Genomic DNA, 19,660 nt, shown 5'->3' with positions numbered 1-19,660 from the left:
GACAATCAGGGTTCCCCAGTTGGAGAGAGAATTCTCCCCAGATCGTTCAAATGAAGAGCGATCACTTGCAGTGGTGTGGGCTGGATTGAGGAGACAAGGGAGGGCTAGAGAGGCATCCAGAGAAGACTAGAGACACCTGGAAGCCATCACCACCTGTAGACACAGAGTGAGAAAACAGTGCTGCAGGGGATGGTGCAGTGTGCCCATGGACGAGGTCTCCTGGTGGGATCAGTTGCCCAAAAGCATTTGAAAAGAGAGTGAGAACGACCCCGGCCTACTTCTCCTCCACCTCCCATCCCTAATAGCCCTGCCATTGCCTTCTGTTGGCTAAATGTCACCCAGGGGTCAAGAGGGGAGCAAGGCTGGGTAATGCAGTGTATGGTCAGCTTCCCAGGGGATACAGTGCTCAGAAGGGGCTGGAAATGAGTGGGGGACTAAAAGAGAATGCCCACTTAAGAAATCTTTATAATATGTCCAGCAGCACAGACCCGTCAGTCTGAAAACTAACATTTATTCATTTGTTTAATCTCACGAAAACTTTCTTGTAAGATAGAATTAATAATCACTTGTGCTCTCTTTTTTCTTCTAGCATTTCCTTCTCTTCATAGTTCTAACTTCTAGCTTCACATCCTTTCACTTTTTTTGGCACTTTTCTCTGTCCATGTTTCTCAGTATCATTAAATCAGTTTTTTGCTGTGTCGATTGTGCTTTTCAAAGTCAGTGCAAAATTGAATGCTTGCACTGAATTTGTGACTTTTCTCATTCCTGGCAGTTCATTAGTGTCAGAGTTTAATCTTCGCAGGGCCATGTTACTTCATAGAGGTTATTGTTATCTTGTTAAAATACAATTTTTCTCAAGCCATCTTTTGTTTTACAGTTAGGATTTTGTCAGGAAATTTTTGATGGTTTGTTTTTTCTTCTCCTTTAGCTGATTTTTAATAATTTTATTGAGGTATAGCTCATATACTATAAATTCACTTGTTTCAAGTACACAATTTAGTGGGTTTTTGTTAATACATAACATTGTGTAGTCATCGTCATAACCCAATTTTAGAACATTTCTCCCACTCCAACCCTAACCTCAGTCAACCACTAATCTGTTTTCTAAATCTATAGCTTTGTGTTTTCTATGTGTTTCATCTCTGTAATCATGTAATTAGTGGCCTTTTGCATCTCGCTTCTCTCACTTGGACCACTGGGTATCAATAGTTCATTTCTCTCTGTTTCCAGATAATGTTCACTTGTATGAATATGATGTTTTCATTTATTCATTGGCTGATGAACAATGTATTTTCTTGTGTTCAGAGTAAGCCTGCTGTGGACTCTGTCACAGAAACTGGTGTGGATGTGTGGCTTCGTTTTGTCTCGGCAGAGACCGAGTGTGGAATTTCATGTTTTACAGTGAATGTAGGTTTAACTGTTTTGTGAAACTGTCAGCTATTTTCTAGAGTGGCTGCACCATTTTATCTTCCCACCAGCAATGGGGTGAGCCCTCTAATTTCTCTGTGTCACAGCCAATACTGATTGCCTATTTATTGTTGTTGTTTTCTTAGAGGTTAAATAATTTGTATTTCTCTAATGATTTTGAACACCTTTTCATGTGCTCATTGTCTATGTATCTATCTTATTTTGTGCAAAATCTACTTACATTTTTGTCATTTTTAACTGTATTTTTGTCTGTGTGGTCTTCTGTTCTACTTTAGGCTCTTTATACATTCTGGGTGTGAGTCTCTTATCAGATGTATGGTACAGAAATGCATTCTTCTGTGATTTGTCTTTTAACATTTTTAAATTGACTTCTAACGTTTGTACTTATTTATAGGATATAGTATTGTAATTTGATATATGTATACAATGTATAATGATCAAATCTGGGTAATTAGTGTTTTCATATCATCAAATGTCAATTCTATATATTGTGAACTTTCAAACTCTTCTCCTCTACTTATTTTAAAATGTATAAAGTGTTATAGACTGTAGCTATCCTACTGCACTACAGGGCACTGGAACTAAGTCCCTCTAACTATATTTGATAGACATTGTCCCACCTCTCCCCCATCCTTCCAGTTTCTGTTATGTTCTACTCTACTCTTTAATTCTATAAAATCCAATTTTCAACTACCACAAATGAGTGAGAATAGGTGATATTTGTCTTTCTCTCCTCTTCTAATTTCCCTACATGTCCTTCGGATTCATCCATGTTTTCATCTAGTGTACATTTTGCATGTATTACATTGTTATCAATTCATTGCTGGACTTAACATTGATTCCCTAGCATAGCTATTATGAACAGTGCTGCAGTAAACATCTGTACCTGGATATCTCTTTTATACAGTGATGTAATTTCCTTTGGATATATACCCAGTAGTGGGATTACTGGATCACATGGTAGTTTTATTTTTTTTTTATTTTCCATTTTTTATTTTCATAATAGCTCTTCTAAGTTACATTCTCACCAACAATATTTAAAAGTTCCTTTTTCTCCCCAACCTTGTCAATATTTGTTATTTTTTGTCTTTTTGATAATAGAAATTCTTACTAGGGTGGGATGAAATCTCATAATGGTTTATTGTCTTTTTGCCTTCTTAATTGTGTCTTTTAAGTGCTGAACCTTTCAGTCCAGTTTGTACATTTTTTCTTTTATCACTTACGCTATTGATTTTACCTCTAAACAATGTTTGCTTAATCTAGAAGATAGAGTCACTCTACTGTTTTTTGATCAGAGTTTTATGGATTCGCTCATGTATTCATATCTGTGATCCATTTTGTGACACATTTTGTGTCTGATGTCAGGTAAGGGTCTAAATTTACCTTTTTACATGTGGATCTCCCATGGCCCCACCAACATTTGTAGAAAAAAGTGTCTTTTTCCCTCTGGATTGCCTTGCCCTAGGGTACTTTTATATCCTTTTGTTTCTTTTAGAAAATCTCATTATTGAATGTCAAAATTGATCCCCGGTACCAAAAAAAAATTTGCTTTGTAGAATTAATGTGGCCTCAAGGAAGCCACTATGTTGCTTTTTGCTTAGTCCCTCTCACTGTCTGTCTGCTATTACAGATCTAAAAGTGTGCAAGAGTTTGATCTGAACAACATCTACTCAATTTCTGAGTTTGGTAGGCATCCTTCTATCTCTGGCCTGTTTGCCTGTGATAGAAAAGTCTGCTACCAAGGGAGACTTGTATACTAGGAAACTTTGAAGCAGTTGTTCTTTGACTAACTTCAATATATGAAAATAAGTAAACCCCAACATAAGTGCCCCCAAGGCTTTTCTACCAATGAAGTTAAGAAGGAAAAATATTCTTTGTAGAGTTAATCATCTAGTTCCTGCCCTATGTAGTTCCTACTTGTGTTGGAATTTTAGTAGCCAGAAACCTGCTGGTTGTGAATGGGACAGCCATTTACATGATAAAGCAGCATCTGTGCAATATGTTGTCCAGTAGGTGTTGGCTTCCTAGTTTTTTATTCTTTAGTAACTTTATTGAGTTCTATTTTACATGTAATTAATTCCATGCACATGTACAATTCAGTGACTTTGCTAATGCATTCTTCAGGTTGTGCAACTATGACCATAAATCAGTTTTAGCACAATTTTATTTCCCCCATAATATTGATTTCTTGTGCTCATTTACTGTTAATCTCCAATTCTTCCCTCCTTCCTACTACTCCAGGAAAACACTAATGTACTCCTCTATCTGTAGATTTATCTTTTGTAGCTATTTCACATAAATGGAATCACAGTGTATGTGATTTTCTGGTCTGGTTCTTTCACTTAGCATAATGTTTTGACACTCATCTGTATCCTCTTGTTTGTGTCCTGTCTTTATTGCTACATCACAAAGTTGCCCAAGCTGGGTTTCATTCCATTTTATGGAGGACATATTTTATCTACTGTTCAGCAGTAGATGTGAGTTGCTTCCAGTTTTTAGTTATCGTGTGTGTTTCTAAGAATGTTCTTTTTTTTCCCCACTCCTCCCCTCTAAGAATGTTCTTGTAGAGCTCCTGTGTGATACGTTTATATTTCTTTTTGAATATATAACTAAGCAGAATTTCTAGATCATGTGGCAAAGGCTTAACCTATCAAGAAATAAGGTTGTTCAGTTTTAACTGACCTGCACATCTGGTTTTTCAGACCGTAAAATCTATATATTAAATTACTACATTTCTTATTTGAGATCCACAGATGCTATTGAATTTTTTTCCAATTCTGACAAATGCTTAATGATTAACTTTGGTTTCCAATATTATGAATTCTGGCCTTTGCTTTTGAGAATGCCGTCAGAGGAAGGGAATGCACCCTCACGTTTGCTCTGCACACATGTGCTTCCTCAGGAGAACTCTCTCCACTGACTGGTCTTTGATTTTTAAGACTGGCTCAGTTCTGGGCCCTTTTAAATATAGAATGGGTCTGGTTTTATGAAACCAGTTACTTCTGCCTCTACCTTCCTTGTCTTTGAAAATTGGAAAAAGTCAGTTCCCCAGGACTAATTACTGTTGATCAGCCCATGGAAACAATCCATTTAAGATCTTCCAAGGGAATATCCTGTAATCAGAGTCTCCCCATGTTTTGAGTCACTTGGAACACAGGTGGAGGTTGCAGAGGTTGTGACCATTGTGCTTTATTCATGAGATTCTCATATATTTGTCACAAGAAGTTACCCCAGTCTCTCCTCTTGTGCCGTTTATTTTCAAGTTCCTCCATTTATGTCACTTCTAGCCTGATAAGAGAATATCTGGGAAGAATCCACCTTATCAGGAACCAAAAGAGATACAGGCAAGGGCAAAATGAAAAATTTTGGCTTCAACAAACTAGATTGATGAAAGAATACAAATAAGTGTCAAAGAAAATAAAGGTGAACATGTAAAGATGAAAGAATATAGATAAATGTGATGTCATATAATTTGATTTTTATTTTGTAACTAACAAAGGGTAAATTATTTGCAGCTATTTTATAAAAAAAATGCTGTGACGTTTCATTGATCTCAGATGAGATGTGAAACTGTGTCAGATGAGCGGTGCTTGAAAGAACTGGGGGATGTGTATAGTGTGGAGAAAAAGATACTTGCAATGTGAACATCCTCTCCAGTGTTTGAAGGGATGGTGCCCCATTCAGAGGTGGAGCAGGCTGGAGGTGACAGCACACACCTGTAATCTCACCGCTTTGGGAGGCTGAGGTAGGAAGATCGCAAGTTGAAACCCAGCTCGGGCAACTTTGTGATGCAGCAAACCCTGCCTCAGAATTTTAAATAGTGGGGTAGAGAAGGGCTGGGATGTAGCTCAGTGCAAAGGCCCTGGGATCCATCTGCAGTGCTCCCCTCCCAAGGAGAAAATAAAATAGGTGTATTCTTTGAATCACTTTATGTGATTAAAAAAAAAACTTACAGTAGATTTGAGATCAAAGTAAAGACTTTTAACCCAACGACAATGGGAATGCATTGACTCTCGCATGTAAAAGCAAACTGCAAATCATCGAGCTTTGGCAGGGACAGGGAGGAGGCTATCCTAGGTGTAGTCTGGAGGTTGGAGTTTCTCGACTTCCTCCCACACCCGTGCGAGAGTAGGCCATAGCCCCATGTGAGCGTTCCAGTGTCAGAGGGGCCCAGTTGGTCTAGAATGAGGGGCACCATCTGCGCTTCGAGTGGTGGGAGATGGGAGGGAGGCCTGTCTCATTCCTTATTGTCAACCCACACTGCCATGCCGTGGTCTGAACTGGACTTTACTGCGTCTTGCAGGTTTTTGGGTGAAATGAAAAGGTGGCCTTTTCAAACATAAACTGTTCACGTTTTAAAATTTGACGGCTAATTCCAAAACTCGAAAGGCACAAATATAGGTTAGCACTTTTTTAACCTCTTCCAGGAATTACTCCCTACGAACTTGCTTCTACTCTTTTTTCAGTGCGTTTTATGAACTACTGGATACAGTTACTTGTAAACATTTGTTACTGAACATCTGAAATGTGTGATTGGGCGAACAGTGATGTACAGGCGCCCCACGGTCTTCTGCCATGCTGTCACTGGCACCTGCAAGCGTATTTTGCACAAGAGTGTGACGCCGCAGTGATGTGAAGATGCTGTAATAATGGGTTAGAAGCTGGCTGGGACAATGTAGAAAAGGTCAGGCAGCTCATTCTTTCAATGCATAGGGGCTGGCCAGTTTTTGCCGAGTTATGGAGAAAGGCCAAAGAGAAGTGCTGTCATTACCCAGCAATCATTTTCTAAATGTGTTTTAATTGGTTAAATGCAGTGAAGCTTAGAACTCAATTCATTAACCAGAGCAAATTAGAAAAAGATATAAATCTCCACGTTAGCTCATGTTAATCGTATTACTAAGCATACATTTACTATAGATGACGTATCTAAAGCATAAATAATTTTAATGATAATTTCAAGTCATTGGCTACATTCTCAGATTAAACAAAATTCAGCTGATAAGTCTCCTACTTTTACACACATTTTCTTCTGCAGAGTTTCCTGAGGCTTTCTGATGATACCTGCGCAAGTATAACATGATGTGAATATCAAATCAGGTCTTGTTCCTTGACCTTGGCTTTTTTTAAAGCAAAGTGGTCTTGCTTTAATATCAGTGTTTTATTGATAGTTAGGCAGACCATCTAAAAGCCCCTGCCCGACTCCAGAAAAGGGTTTCTTCAATAATCAAAGATTTACTTGTCTCAAAGAGATGATCAAAGAGTTATTATCTCACCAGTAGCTTTGAGCCCCTGTGGGTCCCAAAGAAGCTTGAAGAATAAAGACAGTCATTCTTCCTGGAGATCCAAGAAATATTTTGATTATACGCCATGAACTATAAAATGGAAAGCAGGTGATTACTGGGTCCAAACCTGAGTGGGTTATTTTCACCAAGAGTTTATTTATAAGCTCCAGTTATTACCATTTCCTCTCAGTTCCACTTCTGATTCTATAGCAGTCACGTTCCATTAAAGAGAGAAATCTCTACTTCTTTCCTCTCTCTGACATCCCATGACCCTTAGATCTCCTAGGTTGTCTGTAGGCTCTGTATTTGACTTTTTGAGTTTCTGGTTTACCTAACTCTCACTGTTCTAGGCATGGGAGTGAGCTCCAGCCTAAAGATATATAAGCATTTTTACTAAGTACCATAACATGCTACTGAAAGAGCGGAGGTACGCTAAGGTAATTATTGGCACAAAAGGAAGAAAATGACACTATATTAAAAGCTATTAGATCCTAAGATGATAACCCTGACTTTCTCTTTGTTGTTCCACAAATTCATTTGTTAATGTTCCACAAAATAGTGAATTCATGTAACTGCAGTCGTTCTGACCACTGCTGTAGATACCTGCCTTAACACAAGGAGGAAAGGATAAAGCAGCCAAAGAAAGAAACATTCACTGTGTTCTTTTAATTAAAAAAAATTAATAAGAAACTTGAGCTTAGCTATTTAAATTTGGCATTGAGTCCAAGGTCTTAAAGTAGAAAGATAAGGTTGTTTTCAGCTTTTGAAAGTTGTTTTTATTTAGACAGTGACTGCAGATAAGGAAAAATAACTGGCAGCCCCATAACTCAAAAGACGGGAATGGAGGCTGAGATTATGAGATAGAGAAGAACAGTGGCATCTGGCAGAAGTAAGCTGATTACAGGCCGTAGATGTGAATTTCTGCCTTCATGATGTAGAAATATTTGTGCCCGAGACACCTCTGTGCCTCTGACACCTGCCTTTGTGACCATCCTCAGAAGGGGATTATTATCTTCACCAAGAATCAAAAGTCCACAACATTTTTCCTTACTGTCACCTTCTGGGAACAGATTCTGCACTGGAATTGTTCATCCATTTCCTTTCCCCTATTTTCCATGGTTATTGTTGGAGAAAATGAATTAATGCTGACTTTCTTTTCCTTTCTTCTCCATTCTATTCCTTCCTAAATCCGGACCTTCTTAACTCTTAGTAGAAGCTTAGGAAACCTAATCCTTAAATAACAATGGAGAATTTTCTGGGTATAGCTTCCTTTGAATTTATCTTTGTGTTTCAACTCTAACTTAGTGTCTTGTGAAAATTAGAGTTACTTTTCTCTTCCCCTGCCTAGGAAAACTATAACAAAAAAAAAGAGGAAAGAACCAAAATATACTAAAAGTAAGGGTAGAATTGACACATTTAAATTAAAAGCTTCAATCCAGGGGAACATGGAGAAGAAAAGAACGAAAATAAAAGCTAAAGTCAAATAGAAGTAATACTTTAAAAATGTCTGATCGAAGCTTAGTAATAATCTTGAATGTTAGATGAATATTATTAATTTATAACTCATATCACACCTTTGGTGCTAATTGAGCTCTCACTTTTATTAAAAGAAGGATCTGTAATTTAGAACTGTAATGTGAGCTTTTAAAATGATTTACTTAAAGTTTAGTTTCATTAAAAAAATCTTTGCAATCAAACTATTGGCAAAGACAGGAAAACTAAAGAGAAGGGAAATATAATTATTTTTATTTTTCCTTTACTAGATAACTCATTTTAACTGTTTTTAATGGACTTTTACATCTAGTTTTGCTTTTTATATAGAATTAGAAAAAGGAATATTTTTTATAAATAAGGACCAAGTCCATTAGCCTACTTTCTTTTTCAATCTCTATGGTAAAAACTATTTGATTCCTGTATCAGTTAGCATATGCTGTGTAACAAAATCTTCCTAAAAACATAGTGGCTTACACAGCTGTTGGGCATTTATCTTATAATTCTGTGGTTCACTGTTTGGTTAATTCTCTTCAAAGCTGAGTTCATGCATGTGTCTGTGGCCCGCTGACAATCACCTAGGAGGCTCTATTTCTGCAAGTTTGTTGGTTCTTTGGCTAGGGCAATGGTAGCAACTGTGCCACATGACTCTTCTGTCAAGGAGGAAGGCTGGCCTAGACTTAGAACCTAAAGGCAGAAGGTTTCCCACTGACACTGACCAGAAGTGGGTAAAGTGCCTTAACTTAAAGACTCGGAACTAGCCTGCCATCTCTGCCGCATTTTATTGGTCAAAGCAGGTCATAAGGTAGCCCCACATCAAAATGTATCAAATGGGGGGCATTACAAATGCTTCTGCATACTAAGAAGGGAAAAATACAGCCAGTTTTGTAAACAGGTTACTACGGAAAGCCTTAACCACTAATAGATGTCTTCAATCTAATATAGAAACAGACACTGCTTGGCTTAGATTTCTTTATTCCTATAACTTCCAGAGTGTCTTTTGTAAACTCTGAGTGAATTACACTATGTGGGAAGTGGCTCACTTCTCAAGCAGACTTTCATTTGTTTGTTGGAATCATTTACCAGCGTCACATAGTGCCTTCAAAACAAATCTGTGTAAGAAGCAGTGCTGAAGTACTCATGTCCTCCTTGAACTGATACGGAATGAGAACCGACTTCGTGTCAGGTATGTTTCTTAGAGAAGAGGAGCTAACAGAGACCAATACTAAGATCCAGGGCTTGTGACACTCACCTTCTAGGATGAGAAGACGACGAACCTGAAACAAATACACAGGTCAGATGGTGAGAGGAGATACGGGGAAAATACGCCACGTTAAGGAGCAGAAGAAGAGAGGGAGTGTCTTGTTTTATGTGGACTCGTCTGGTGCGCTCTCTCTGATGGGGGCCCTGGAGAAGCTGTACATTTGGGCCACAAGAGTGTGCAAGGGACGTGTGCTGCGGGCAATGGAAACTGCTGCCCAAAGTCCCCGAATCTTGAGCACGCTTGACCTGGTGGTGGTTGACAGAGCCAGCTGCACCATACACCGACCCTAGGAGCTTTAGAAAACAATGCCTGAGCCAACCCTCAGACTAACTGTAAAGCCTGGTCAGTTCTTTCTGAAGTGTTAGTGGGAGAGCAGTGGCGACTCGAGGTCTCGTGTCAGTAGAGTGTGGCTCTGACTGAGCGAGATGGAGAACCATTAGGAGATTCTGTGCAGAACAGCATCTGCCTCTCTCTCACCCACATCCCCTGCAGCCCCAGGGTCATGCCTTAGCTTTTAGCTGGGGTCCCATTTCATCCTCTGAGGGTGAAAGTGTGCCGTGTGTTCTGAGCTGGATCTTGGTACCCTCCATCTGTCCTCTCCAAACTTAATGGTAAGTGTCAAGGACCACTGAAGGGAAAGAGGAGGACACCAGGGACAAGAGCTCCTCCTGCACCCCCAAGACCAGACAGAGACAGCACACCTGTGTCTTTCAGTTTCCCACGATTCTGCAGAGTAATAGCTCTGGACCTCCCTCCTAATGTGGCCTTGAAGTCACCAGTACAGGTTGGTGGTGAGAACCAGAAAGTGTGTGTGTCACTGCTGTCCCTGTGTTGAAAATGCAAAGCCATATTGTACAATTTAATATGTGACCTGGTGCTCCAAACCCAAGCAGCTGTTCTTAGATAGCTCAGAAACACCCAGTTTGCAGGATTGAACTCTCCTGCCTTTGAAGTTATAGTATAATGTAGGAGGAGTTCAGAAACTAGGTAACTTGCATCCTAGTTCTTAACACTTCTGAGCTGGGTGGTTTGTCCTTTGTGTGATGCCATAATACTGTCAGACTCGTCAGGCTGTTGTCAGATTCTATGAGTGGATGCATTAAAGGGCTCAGAAAAGTGCACAGCACGTATTTAATACCCAATTTAGAAATCCTAGGCATTAATGTAGCTATAGTTGTTTAGTCAGCGTACGAGTAGATCTTTCTTTAATTTTACCAATACAGGAGACTTTGATATACATATCAGGAACATTTTAGGCCTTTATATGATGAAAACATAAAGATGCTACCTGTTAAGAAGGGAACCGAATTAAAATTGAGAAAGAAAGGCAATCTCAAAACCTTTTTAGAGCGCAAGCAATCTATTTTACATACTTGCTGTGTAAACATAATTATTGGCAAAATTCTCTAACTCCTGGCCTTTACATGGATAAAGAGGAACAGCAGCCTCTTATGGACAAGCTGAGGCTGGGAACTCAAAGAATTAAGAATCGGACAAGAAATGTTTTCAATGTGTTTATCTGGAAACCATCTGAAGTGCCTGCTCTACTAATAAAGACAAAAATCTGCAATTTTGCTCCTGTCCCTCAAACTACTTGTAGTGGCTAAGGGGCTGGCAGGACAGCAGGAGCAGACCAACCATTTTATCCTCACAGAAAAGGGCTGATGTTATTCTCTACCCTTATAAATCTCTCATCCCTCCATAGAAGTCCAAAAGTTTAATAAAAACCTGCTGGAATATGAAAAAATGATTAAACATTTATCAGAACTTGCAATGTGATACTGAATGGTTCTAGTCCTTCTCTAGGCACCTGAAAGGCAATTGAAACCACGAGCTTCTTTTCAGAGCTTGGAGTTGAAGCATTGGAGCGATATTTAAATATAAAAGTAAACTAGGAAACGCCTCTCAGGAAAGCAAGCCCTCTTTTCAGCATTTCTTCCGCGTTAAGGCAGAGGTCTCCTTGTCACGCGTCCTAAAGGACCGCGGTTTCCCGGGCGCTGACCCCAGGCGTTGCAGTGTCACTGTGCTTCAACCCCAGCCAACTGCCCCGCCCTGCGGAAGCTGCCGGTCAGTTCCACACCCCTCTTCCCCCAGGTCTTTCCTCCTGCCGCTTGCTCAGTTGCTTTTCTGTTGAAATGTGGCAAGTTCTTGCAAAGTGGATTCTTTTCTCTGATTTGCCAGATCTGGGATCACGCTGTGTCTATGTCTACTCTCTTCTCTTTTGTTTCTTCTTCATTGATTGCTCTGAAGTTACTTCTGCTACTGTTTAACTAATGGCTTCCTTTCTATCATCGTAAGCAGCTCTTTCGAAGGAGAGTAAAATATTTCTTGGTCACATTTTTAATCATATCTGCTTATCATACATATATACTATATATAGCGTTATACGGATTATATACATATATACAATATATACACATATAATATATTTACTATCTATATGCAAGAATCACAACAAAGGTAAAACACAAAGGCTGCAAAATGTTCTCAGAACTGCACCATACTTTCCTCCATAACTCTAGCCTGCCGTTGCTCTATCTCTAGGGATTTAGACAGACACCTGGGTGTGTGTTTCTGAACTGGGATAGTCTGATTGTGACCCTCTTTCCGTATAACCCATCACTACTACTAATTGACCTCAGAAAAATAATTTGAACTGAGTGAGAAAGATGCAAACTTTACTCACTGTCCCTCCAGCTCTGGCTGAGCAACCAATCTCATGTCCCTCCTCACCTCATACCTGTGCTCCTGGGACGCTTTTTGATGCCTCTCCTTCTCTTCCTCTCCTGTCGGTGATTGCACACCTGCCAGGTTGGAGGTCAGCTGTTAGTTCATCCAGGAAATCATCCCTCGCTACCACTGCAGTCCCAGGATTAAGCCTTTATCCTCTGTGATCTCACGGCTAACAGCATTAGAGGCCAGACATACCTGGGTCAAAATCTGATGCACTTGCACTTAGAATGCACAGTCCTCGGTTTGGGAATCACCTCCTGGGCTTTTAAAGTGACAGAGTTCTGGGTCCCATCCTTGGAGTTTCTGACTCGGTGGGCCTGGGATGGGTCCCGAAGATGTGCTTTTCTAACAGTTTTCCAGGTAACATTGGTGATGCTGTTCTGGTGATCACACGTTGAGAAACACTTATTTAGATAATTTGCTTATCTGATTTTCTCAGCTTTATGTTAGGCATCTACAAAATCGATGCAGAAAAGGATGTTTTTAAAAATGAGTTGAGGCCGGGGATGTAGCTCAGCAGCACATGCCTGCCTTGCAAGCACAAGGTCCTGAGTTCAATCCCTGGTACCAAAACATAAAAATAGAAATGAGTTGAGGTTTTATATATACATACATACATATACATAAACATACGTACATACACATATACATATATATATATATATATACATACACACATACATATACACACACACACACAGAGTTTGCTGTGTTAGTGCTTAGTCAGTGCCAGTTGGAATTGTGTTTACGCTATCATCATGTGAATCGCAGGCTGAAGAGACCATGCCAAGTACACTGGGAAGTCCTCAAAGATCAGAGTTGGTTTTAGTATCGTTGTGTCACAGGTATCTTATGAAGTGTGTTAGCGCTTAGCTAACACAGCATATAATGGAATGGATTCAGTGTGAAATTCATTAATAAATTCACTCAATAAATATTTAGCACAATGAATCTAGTGCTTCCTAAAGGTAACCTCTACCTGGAATATCCCAGGTTCTCTAATTTAGCTTTCCATAGTCTCGATATTTTTGGAATCCTTTCTACTGATTGGTTCCTAAGTCACTTTTTGTTATGGTGAGTCAGTCCCACAGTTTTCATTTCTAAGAAGATTACACAAGCAATGTAGAAAACTTCTTTCTGAAAAGAACTAGAAATGAGTAACCACATGGTCTACTGAGTGAAAGCAGTTGTAACAATACACTGACTGCCTTGTGGGCCTGAACACATGCCTTCCTTTAACGCTGGATATAGGTTCAGAATTAACGAGTGAAGCATCCAATGCTCAGTTATCTGCAGATTCATGAAGCCCTCATTTTAGAAGTCTTCTTGCTTTTACTGTTAGTCTCTGTCCCTGTCCTGTCTTTCACTTTAAAACATCGTATTTTCTATACTAATTAGTTCAACAAATATTTTTTTCCACCGTCTGCCAAATGGCAACCATTAATCTCATACAGGCTCCTATCTTGCAGAATGTAAAGCATGGTATATGCTGACCTGTGCTGTAGTTATTTGGTTCCCTGTCTTTCCTGCTAAATCTGAGTCTTCTGATGGTGGGGAGGGGGGGGTCTAATTGAATTTTTAGTCCAAGTCAATATCTGGCATGCAGTAGATATTCAGACATTTGGATAATTCGTATTTACATAAGACACCATACTTATTATATTGGTGTGGGAAATGGAACTGAACATAATGATTATACACTGTCGGTCCATGAAACAGTTGGCATTAGTTAGTAGTCTGTGAATTACAAAGTGTGTGTTCCAATTTTAATCAGGACCAGCCAGTAAAATATAGGAGATTTTATGTAATGGTCCTGTTCCCAGCTTGTCTTGAAAAAGCCCACATTCCTTTGTCCCACTGAGGGGCTGAAGCTGCTCCCCATTCAGCTGCACCTTGAACGCTCTCGTGTCTCAGCCTCCCTAATGCATTTCACATGTATGAGATGTGACCAAAATACATGGTATTACAATAAAAGACACATTGTCATGGATCCCTCTCAAACTGCTTCCCTTTGCTTCAAACACAGTCATCCCGTTGTCCATGCCCCTTTCTAAAGCAGGTCTAGAGTTGTCTTTCATGTCTTTACAAGGTGTGATCTACACTGCATTGAATCCTGCTGGTCCCTGCCATGGGAAGGCAGATTTCTGAAAACATTAACATGTATCTAAATCCGCCTTAATGACCCAGCCTGGCACCATGCCACTTGTGACTCTTCCCCAAAGTCTAAATGAAAGGTAAAATTTTTTGGAATGGATTCAGGATATGGAGGCAGCCAGGACAGTGCAACTAAACAAGGCAAAAGCAGACTTCAGAACTTCTTTAGAGAAGTGTGTTTAAAGTGAGTGGAAGTATTTTCAGAGGGTTTAATGACAATGAGTCTTTTACTGTTATAAATTTTTTTTAATTTAAGTTTCTACTGTAGTCTTCACTCACACCTTAGGGTATCATGTTTGTCTGTGAGATTCTTTAAATTCTACATAAATCCACTGAAAATTTGTCACTATGAGCTTAGAGCAACCGAACTCGAATTCACAAATTTTTAGTGATATAAAATCCTAACCCATTTGCATTCATCTGAACTGTAGAACGTATAACTTCACCATTGTATATTTTGTCTGAGTTTTCCTGCATTTTCACACTAGACTTCCTGTATTTCAAATTAATCGGATAATTACCAGCTACACTCCCAATTTAAAGTAAAAATATATCTAAATGTATCTAGTTTGGGTATTTTTCCTCCTTTATGATTATTGAAGTAACTCTTTTGTTTGTCTTGATTTTGTCTTTCAAGACTTGGACACTTAAAATCATAAAATAGAATTAAAATTATAGTTGTAACTACAATGATAGTCTATCAAAGTAAACATTTTCATCCTCTGTTTCAGTTGTCGTTAAAAAGAAGAGGAAGCAAAGATTTGCCAAAATCAGAAAAAAAGACTCAACAGACTCCCACAGAGGTATGTGGAAAGATTTTGTACATCAAGCATCTCTACATGAATATTCTAATTAGCTACATTTATGAGTACAAATGATGTCCAAATAGACTTATGCAAAACAATCAAGTGGTGCATGCCAATTATGCAGCTGTAGGTACAGGTGTTATAAAATGTTAAATTTATCTGCTTATAAAGCCACCACTGCCATCCCTGTTACAATTGCTTGTACATTGTAAGCACATAGCAACATGTTATTAGTACATTATGGTGCTGCTGGATTTGGGAACTGTGCTACTCTTGTTCTTTCCTAAGGAATAAGGTCTATAGAGTGGCCGCTCCTATAGCCCAGGAAGAGTAAAGACAGGAATGCTGTAGGAAGGCGACAGAGGCTGTGATATCTTTAGAAAACTGTACAGTAAAAAAAAAAGAAAAAAAAACTATAACAGTAATGGAAGAAACAAAAGAAAGGAGACAAAAGAATAGAAATGAAACATAAAAGACATACTCAATATGGGCTTGTTAGGAACGATAGAAACATAGCCAGAATGAAGACCAGCTCTGTCTCCAGGGTGACCAGGATTTCTAATGATCATTACAAGGGAGATTTTAAGACAGAAGAAGAAATACTTGGGACAGACGTAACACTATGGCTTCCAAAACCAACTAGATGATGACTTTGAATGTGTAAGTTGAAATGTACTCATGTATACATTTAAAAATGTTTATGTTACAAGGTATTTTCTCATTAGGTAAGTATAAACTGGTATTTAAATATTTAAAATTTGAAAAATGATTTGAATCGTTCTTTAAAAGCGCGGCATTGTCTGTGTATATTATTTTCCCTTTTCTTGCCACCTTCTCCTTGTTCTTTTCCTGGTCACTTCTTCTCTGACACTTACACAAGAACACTTGTAAGTCCCAGCATTCCAGGAACCCCAGAAAGTCTGATAGCCGATCGGAAAACCTTTTCTGCACCTCTCCCCCAGTGCCTCAGTGAGTTTTCCCCATCTTTGCCGCACCTGTAGCTGCATTGCTCTGAGCATTTTGCTGTGAATCATTTTATGCGTGGCCATGAATTCTCTCCCCAGCTTTGTGGGGTGGGGGACATGATGCTATACGCTCCCTGTTCTCAAATCTTCCTGGGTTTAATCTGGCATTTATTGTTTAGGAATCCATGTTACTACATTAGTTCACTTGTTTTCGCCACAATATTCTCCACTATTCTTGAGTGATTCTGTGATTCAGTGGCAGTGGGGTCCATTGAATCACTCACTTCTGTGACTGCAGGCACCCCACTGCCCTGAGATTCTTGTTCGGAATTGTTCTCCTCTCTGCACAGCATTCTGTTATCAGGGCCATCAGCCGGCAGTAAATGATCTGTCCGTGGTGTGTGGCACTGTGCATGCCTGGCACACACTCCTGAAAAGTCCCGTGTCTTCCTTTCTGAGGCTGAGCCACAGGAAATTGCCAACATGCTGCTGTATTACCACTGCTGTAATGGCAATTTCTTACTTTATTTTTATAACTTTGTTTCATTTTTTTATTTACTTCACCTTCTTTCATCTTGCATTTTGCTTCCAGCAGCAGAGTGACCTTATGTACTGAGGAATGGTATCGCCATCAATTAAGGAGCATGAAGGCCAGGTTGCCTAGGATGAAACTCTGGGACATCCCAGCAATATGACCTTCAGACAAGTTAATTTATTGTTTCTGTGCCTTGCTTCCTCATCTGTAAAAACAGAGATCACCATCAAGAGTTGTTGAGTAAATTAAATGCTTTACTGCATGTATTTGGTTAGAACGCAATTGGGCTTGTAACAGTTGCTTTTAAATCAAAGCCAGGCACAGCCCCTGTATTGCTGGTCATCCTTCCCCCTTACGTATATTTCCCCATGTAGCATTTATATTTCCTTGTGAGTGAGTCTTTAGCATATACAAAGATGACAACTTGCTTCATACCTCCGAGCATTTTGATTTTTCTTGCTTGGTATTCATTGTAGAAAATAGGCTCCTTTTTATTTAGTTCATTACTCAGTTACTGTAGACCAGGTACTTTCCACAAATCTTTAATTCTTTGTCAACAACTACATCTGGTATTTCTGCACCCAGTTTCAAACACAGCCTATAAAAGTTAGGTTATAAGATGAGGATACAACCGATTAGCATGCAGGATTCTTAGATTGCAGAAACTCACTCTGTATCTTGAAAAGATTTAAATAAGTAAAATAATCACTGTACCAATCATCCTCCTCAGGCATCTCCATCCTTCTTAATAACATCTCCCTCTGCTTCCCTTCCTTCTCCTAGCCCTCTCTAGAGGAAGATCCACAAGTCTCCACTTCTACTTTCTTTATTCAGTTGCATTATTTTCTCTGTGTGTGCGTTTCATTTCTGGAGACAATAGGTGCAGTGCAAGGAACATGAATGTTGGAATCAAGCTTGAATACAGATCATGCTCTGTCACTTACGCGCATGCAACTGTGTTACGAAACCTCTCTTCTCTGCAAGGGTAGAAGGATCACCTCCTCAGAAGTGGCCCGGAGGACCGAGCGGCGGAAGCAGTGGGGCGAGCACACCTAGCAGCTCTGCAACACTCTGCTTCCGTTAGTGGCTCGGAGGACAGGACCCTGGGGTACCCGCTTCCTCTCGCAGGCTCTGGGCCGCATCCACTGAGCATCTCTGGCAGAAGCTCGTTCTCTTCCCCTGCTTCCTTGTGAGAACGCCTGTCAGGTGCGGTGTCTGAGTGCTGAATGGGAAAGGGAGCTTTATTCCTATTTTACAAATGAGGAGGGCGGTGGCTAGCACTAGCTAGGATCCTATCACTAGCATTGTGAAAATAAAAAATAGAACAAGGAAACCGGAGTCTACAGAGGTTAGACAGCCCCAGCGTACATACTGCCAGAGAATTTTGTGAAATTGTCCTTGGGAAGTACATCCTTAGACGTGACAGAGTACTTCTATAAAAGCTCTCAGGGAAGAGTTGGGTTTGTTTCCCCTTTAGTTCTTTTCAGTTCAGTGGTCAGGCTCTCAGAGCTGTCGTGCGACAGGTGAGAGGCCTTCCACAAGGCCGTCATCTTTTCAGCAGGTGGAACCACCTCCATCCTTTCAGAGTGGTGCTGGTGGCTCCATTTGAAAAGTACTGGAAACAGAGTAGCTCCTGTGTTCCATCGGATGGACCCCTCTCTGGGGTCGGGTCCTCCCTTCCTACCAGGCTTGAAAACAACTCACCTTGAGTAAAGATGGAGAGGACCCTTGTCTGGGTGGCAGAATGATGCAGAGCCTTAGTTTAAGAGAGAACTGAGTTCAAATTCCACCCTTCTTTTCCCGCTTTCTCGCTGTGTAATCCCTTGGATGAGTCACTGGATGTCTTTAAACCGGACATTTCTGTAACAACTCGCGCATGGATGGTGGATTTGAAGGGGATCCCACTTGTAAAGAACTTCAAGCTTCCGGCCCAGGGTGGCTGCTCAGCAAGGCGGTGGAGGCAAAGGGACCACGTGTTCCTCCGAGGGGGGAGATGCTGTGTTTAGTGCAGTTAGCGGGATTCAAACTACACCAAGTGAAACAGAAGACACTGTTGGGATGGCCACCAAACAGTTGTGTGCAATTACAATATATAATCATCTCTGCATAGTGATGACGAAGGGTTTTCTGCCTGTTTCTGTCCCTTTTTGTTTCCGTGTAATAGTATCCTAATCTTTAAGAATGTAAGAGAATTGGAGAAGACACATAATATCTACTTCTGCATGCCATTACGTCTTAATTAGAAAAACAATTATTCTTGCAGGTGTCCTGGCTTGATTGTGTTCCTCATTTCCATAAAATGATCTATGTTTTTCCTTCTTTCCACCCCTAAATGAGGAGGACAACGAAGACCTGAAATGCCAGCTGCAGTTCGTCAAAGAAGAAGCCGCTCTGATGAGGAAGAAGATGGCCAAGATTGACAAAGAAAAGGACAGGTTCGAGCACGAGCTGCAGAAGTACCGGTCCTTTTACGGGGACCTGGACGGCCCCCTGCCCAAAGGGGAAGCCGGGGGCCCGCCCAGCACCAGGGAGGCCGAGCTCAAGCTGCGGCTGCGGCTGGTGGAGGAGGAGGCCAACATCCTGGGCCGGAAGATCGTGGAGCTGGAGGTGGAGAACCGAGGGCTGAAGGCGGAACTGGACGACCTGCGGGGAGACGACTTCAGCAACGGCTCGGCCAACCCGCTGCTGCGCGAGCAGAGCGAGTCGTTGTCGGAGCTGCGGCAGCACCTGCAGCTGGTGGAGGATGAGACGGAGCTGCTGCGCAGGAACGTGGCGGACCTGGAGGAGCAGAACAAGCGCGTCACCGCCGAACTCAACAAGTACAAGTTCAAGTCCTCGTCGGGCGCGGGCCACGACAGCAGCGCGCGGCTCCACGACAGCGCCAAGAGCGAGGCGCTGCAGGAGGAGCTGAAGGCGGCGCGCCTGCAGATTAACGAGCTGAGCGGCAAGGTCATGCAGCTGCAGTACGAGAACCGCGTGCTCATGTCCAACATGCAGCGCTA

The 19,660-nt window shown here is 40.8% G+C and overlaps 1 protein-coding gene across 1 annotated transcript in view; it reads left to right on the top strand.

Annotated features, from left to right (window-relative positions):
• The window catches only part of Soga3 (SOGA family member 3), a 30,974-nt gene that overhangs the window by 10,831 nt on the left and 483 nt on the right, over window positions 1–19,660 (top strand). Inside the window, exons 3-4 of the mRNA XM_033763153.1 lie at window positions 15,084–15,155; window positions 18,999–19,654. Coding sequence (XP_033619044.1) covers window positions 15,084–15,155; window positions 18,999–19,654 — 728 coding nt within the window. The remainder of the gene's footprint in view (window positions 1–15,083; window positions 15,156–18,998; window positions 19,655–19,660) is intronic.

The sequence above is a fragment of the Fukomys damarensis genome, unplaced genomic scaffold, assembly GCF_012274545.1.
Source record: "Fukomys damarensis isolate Sample0158 unplaced genomic scaffold, DMR_v1.0_HiC HiC_scaffold_14, whole genome shotgun sequence".
NCBI classification, from domain to species: Eukaryota; Metazoa; Chordata; class Mammalia; order Rodentia; family Bathyergidae; genus Fukomys; species Fukomys damarensis.
The sequence above is the reverse complement of the archived record's forward strand: the minus strand, read 5'-3'. Positions and strand labels throughout refer to the sequence as shown.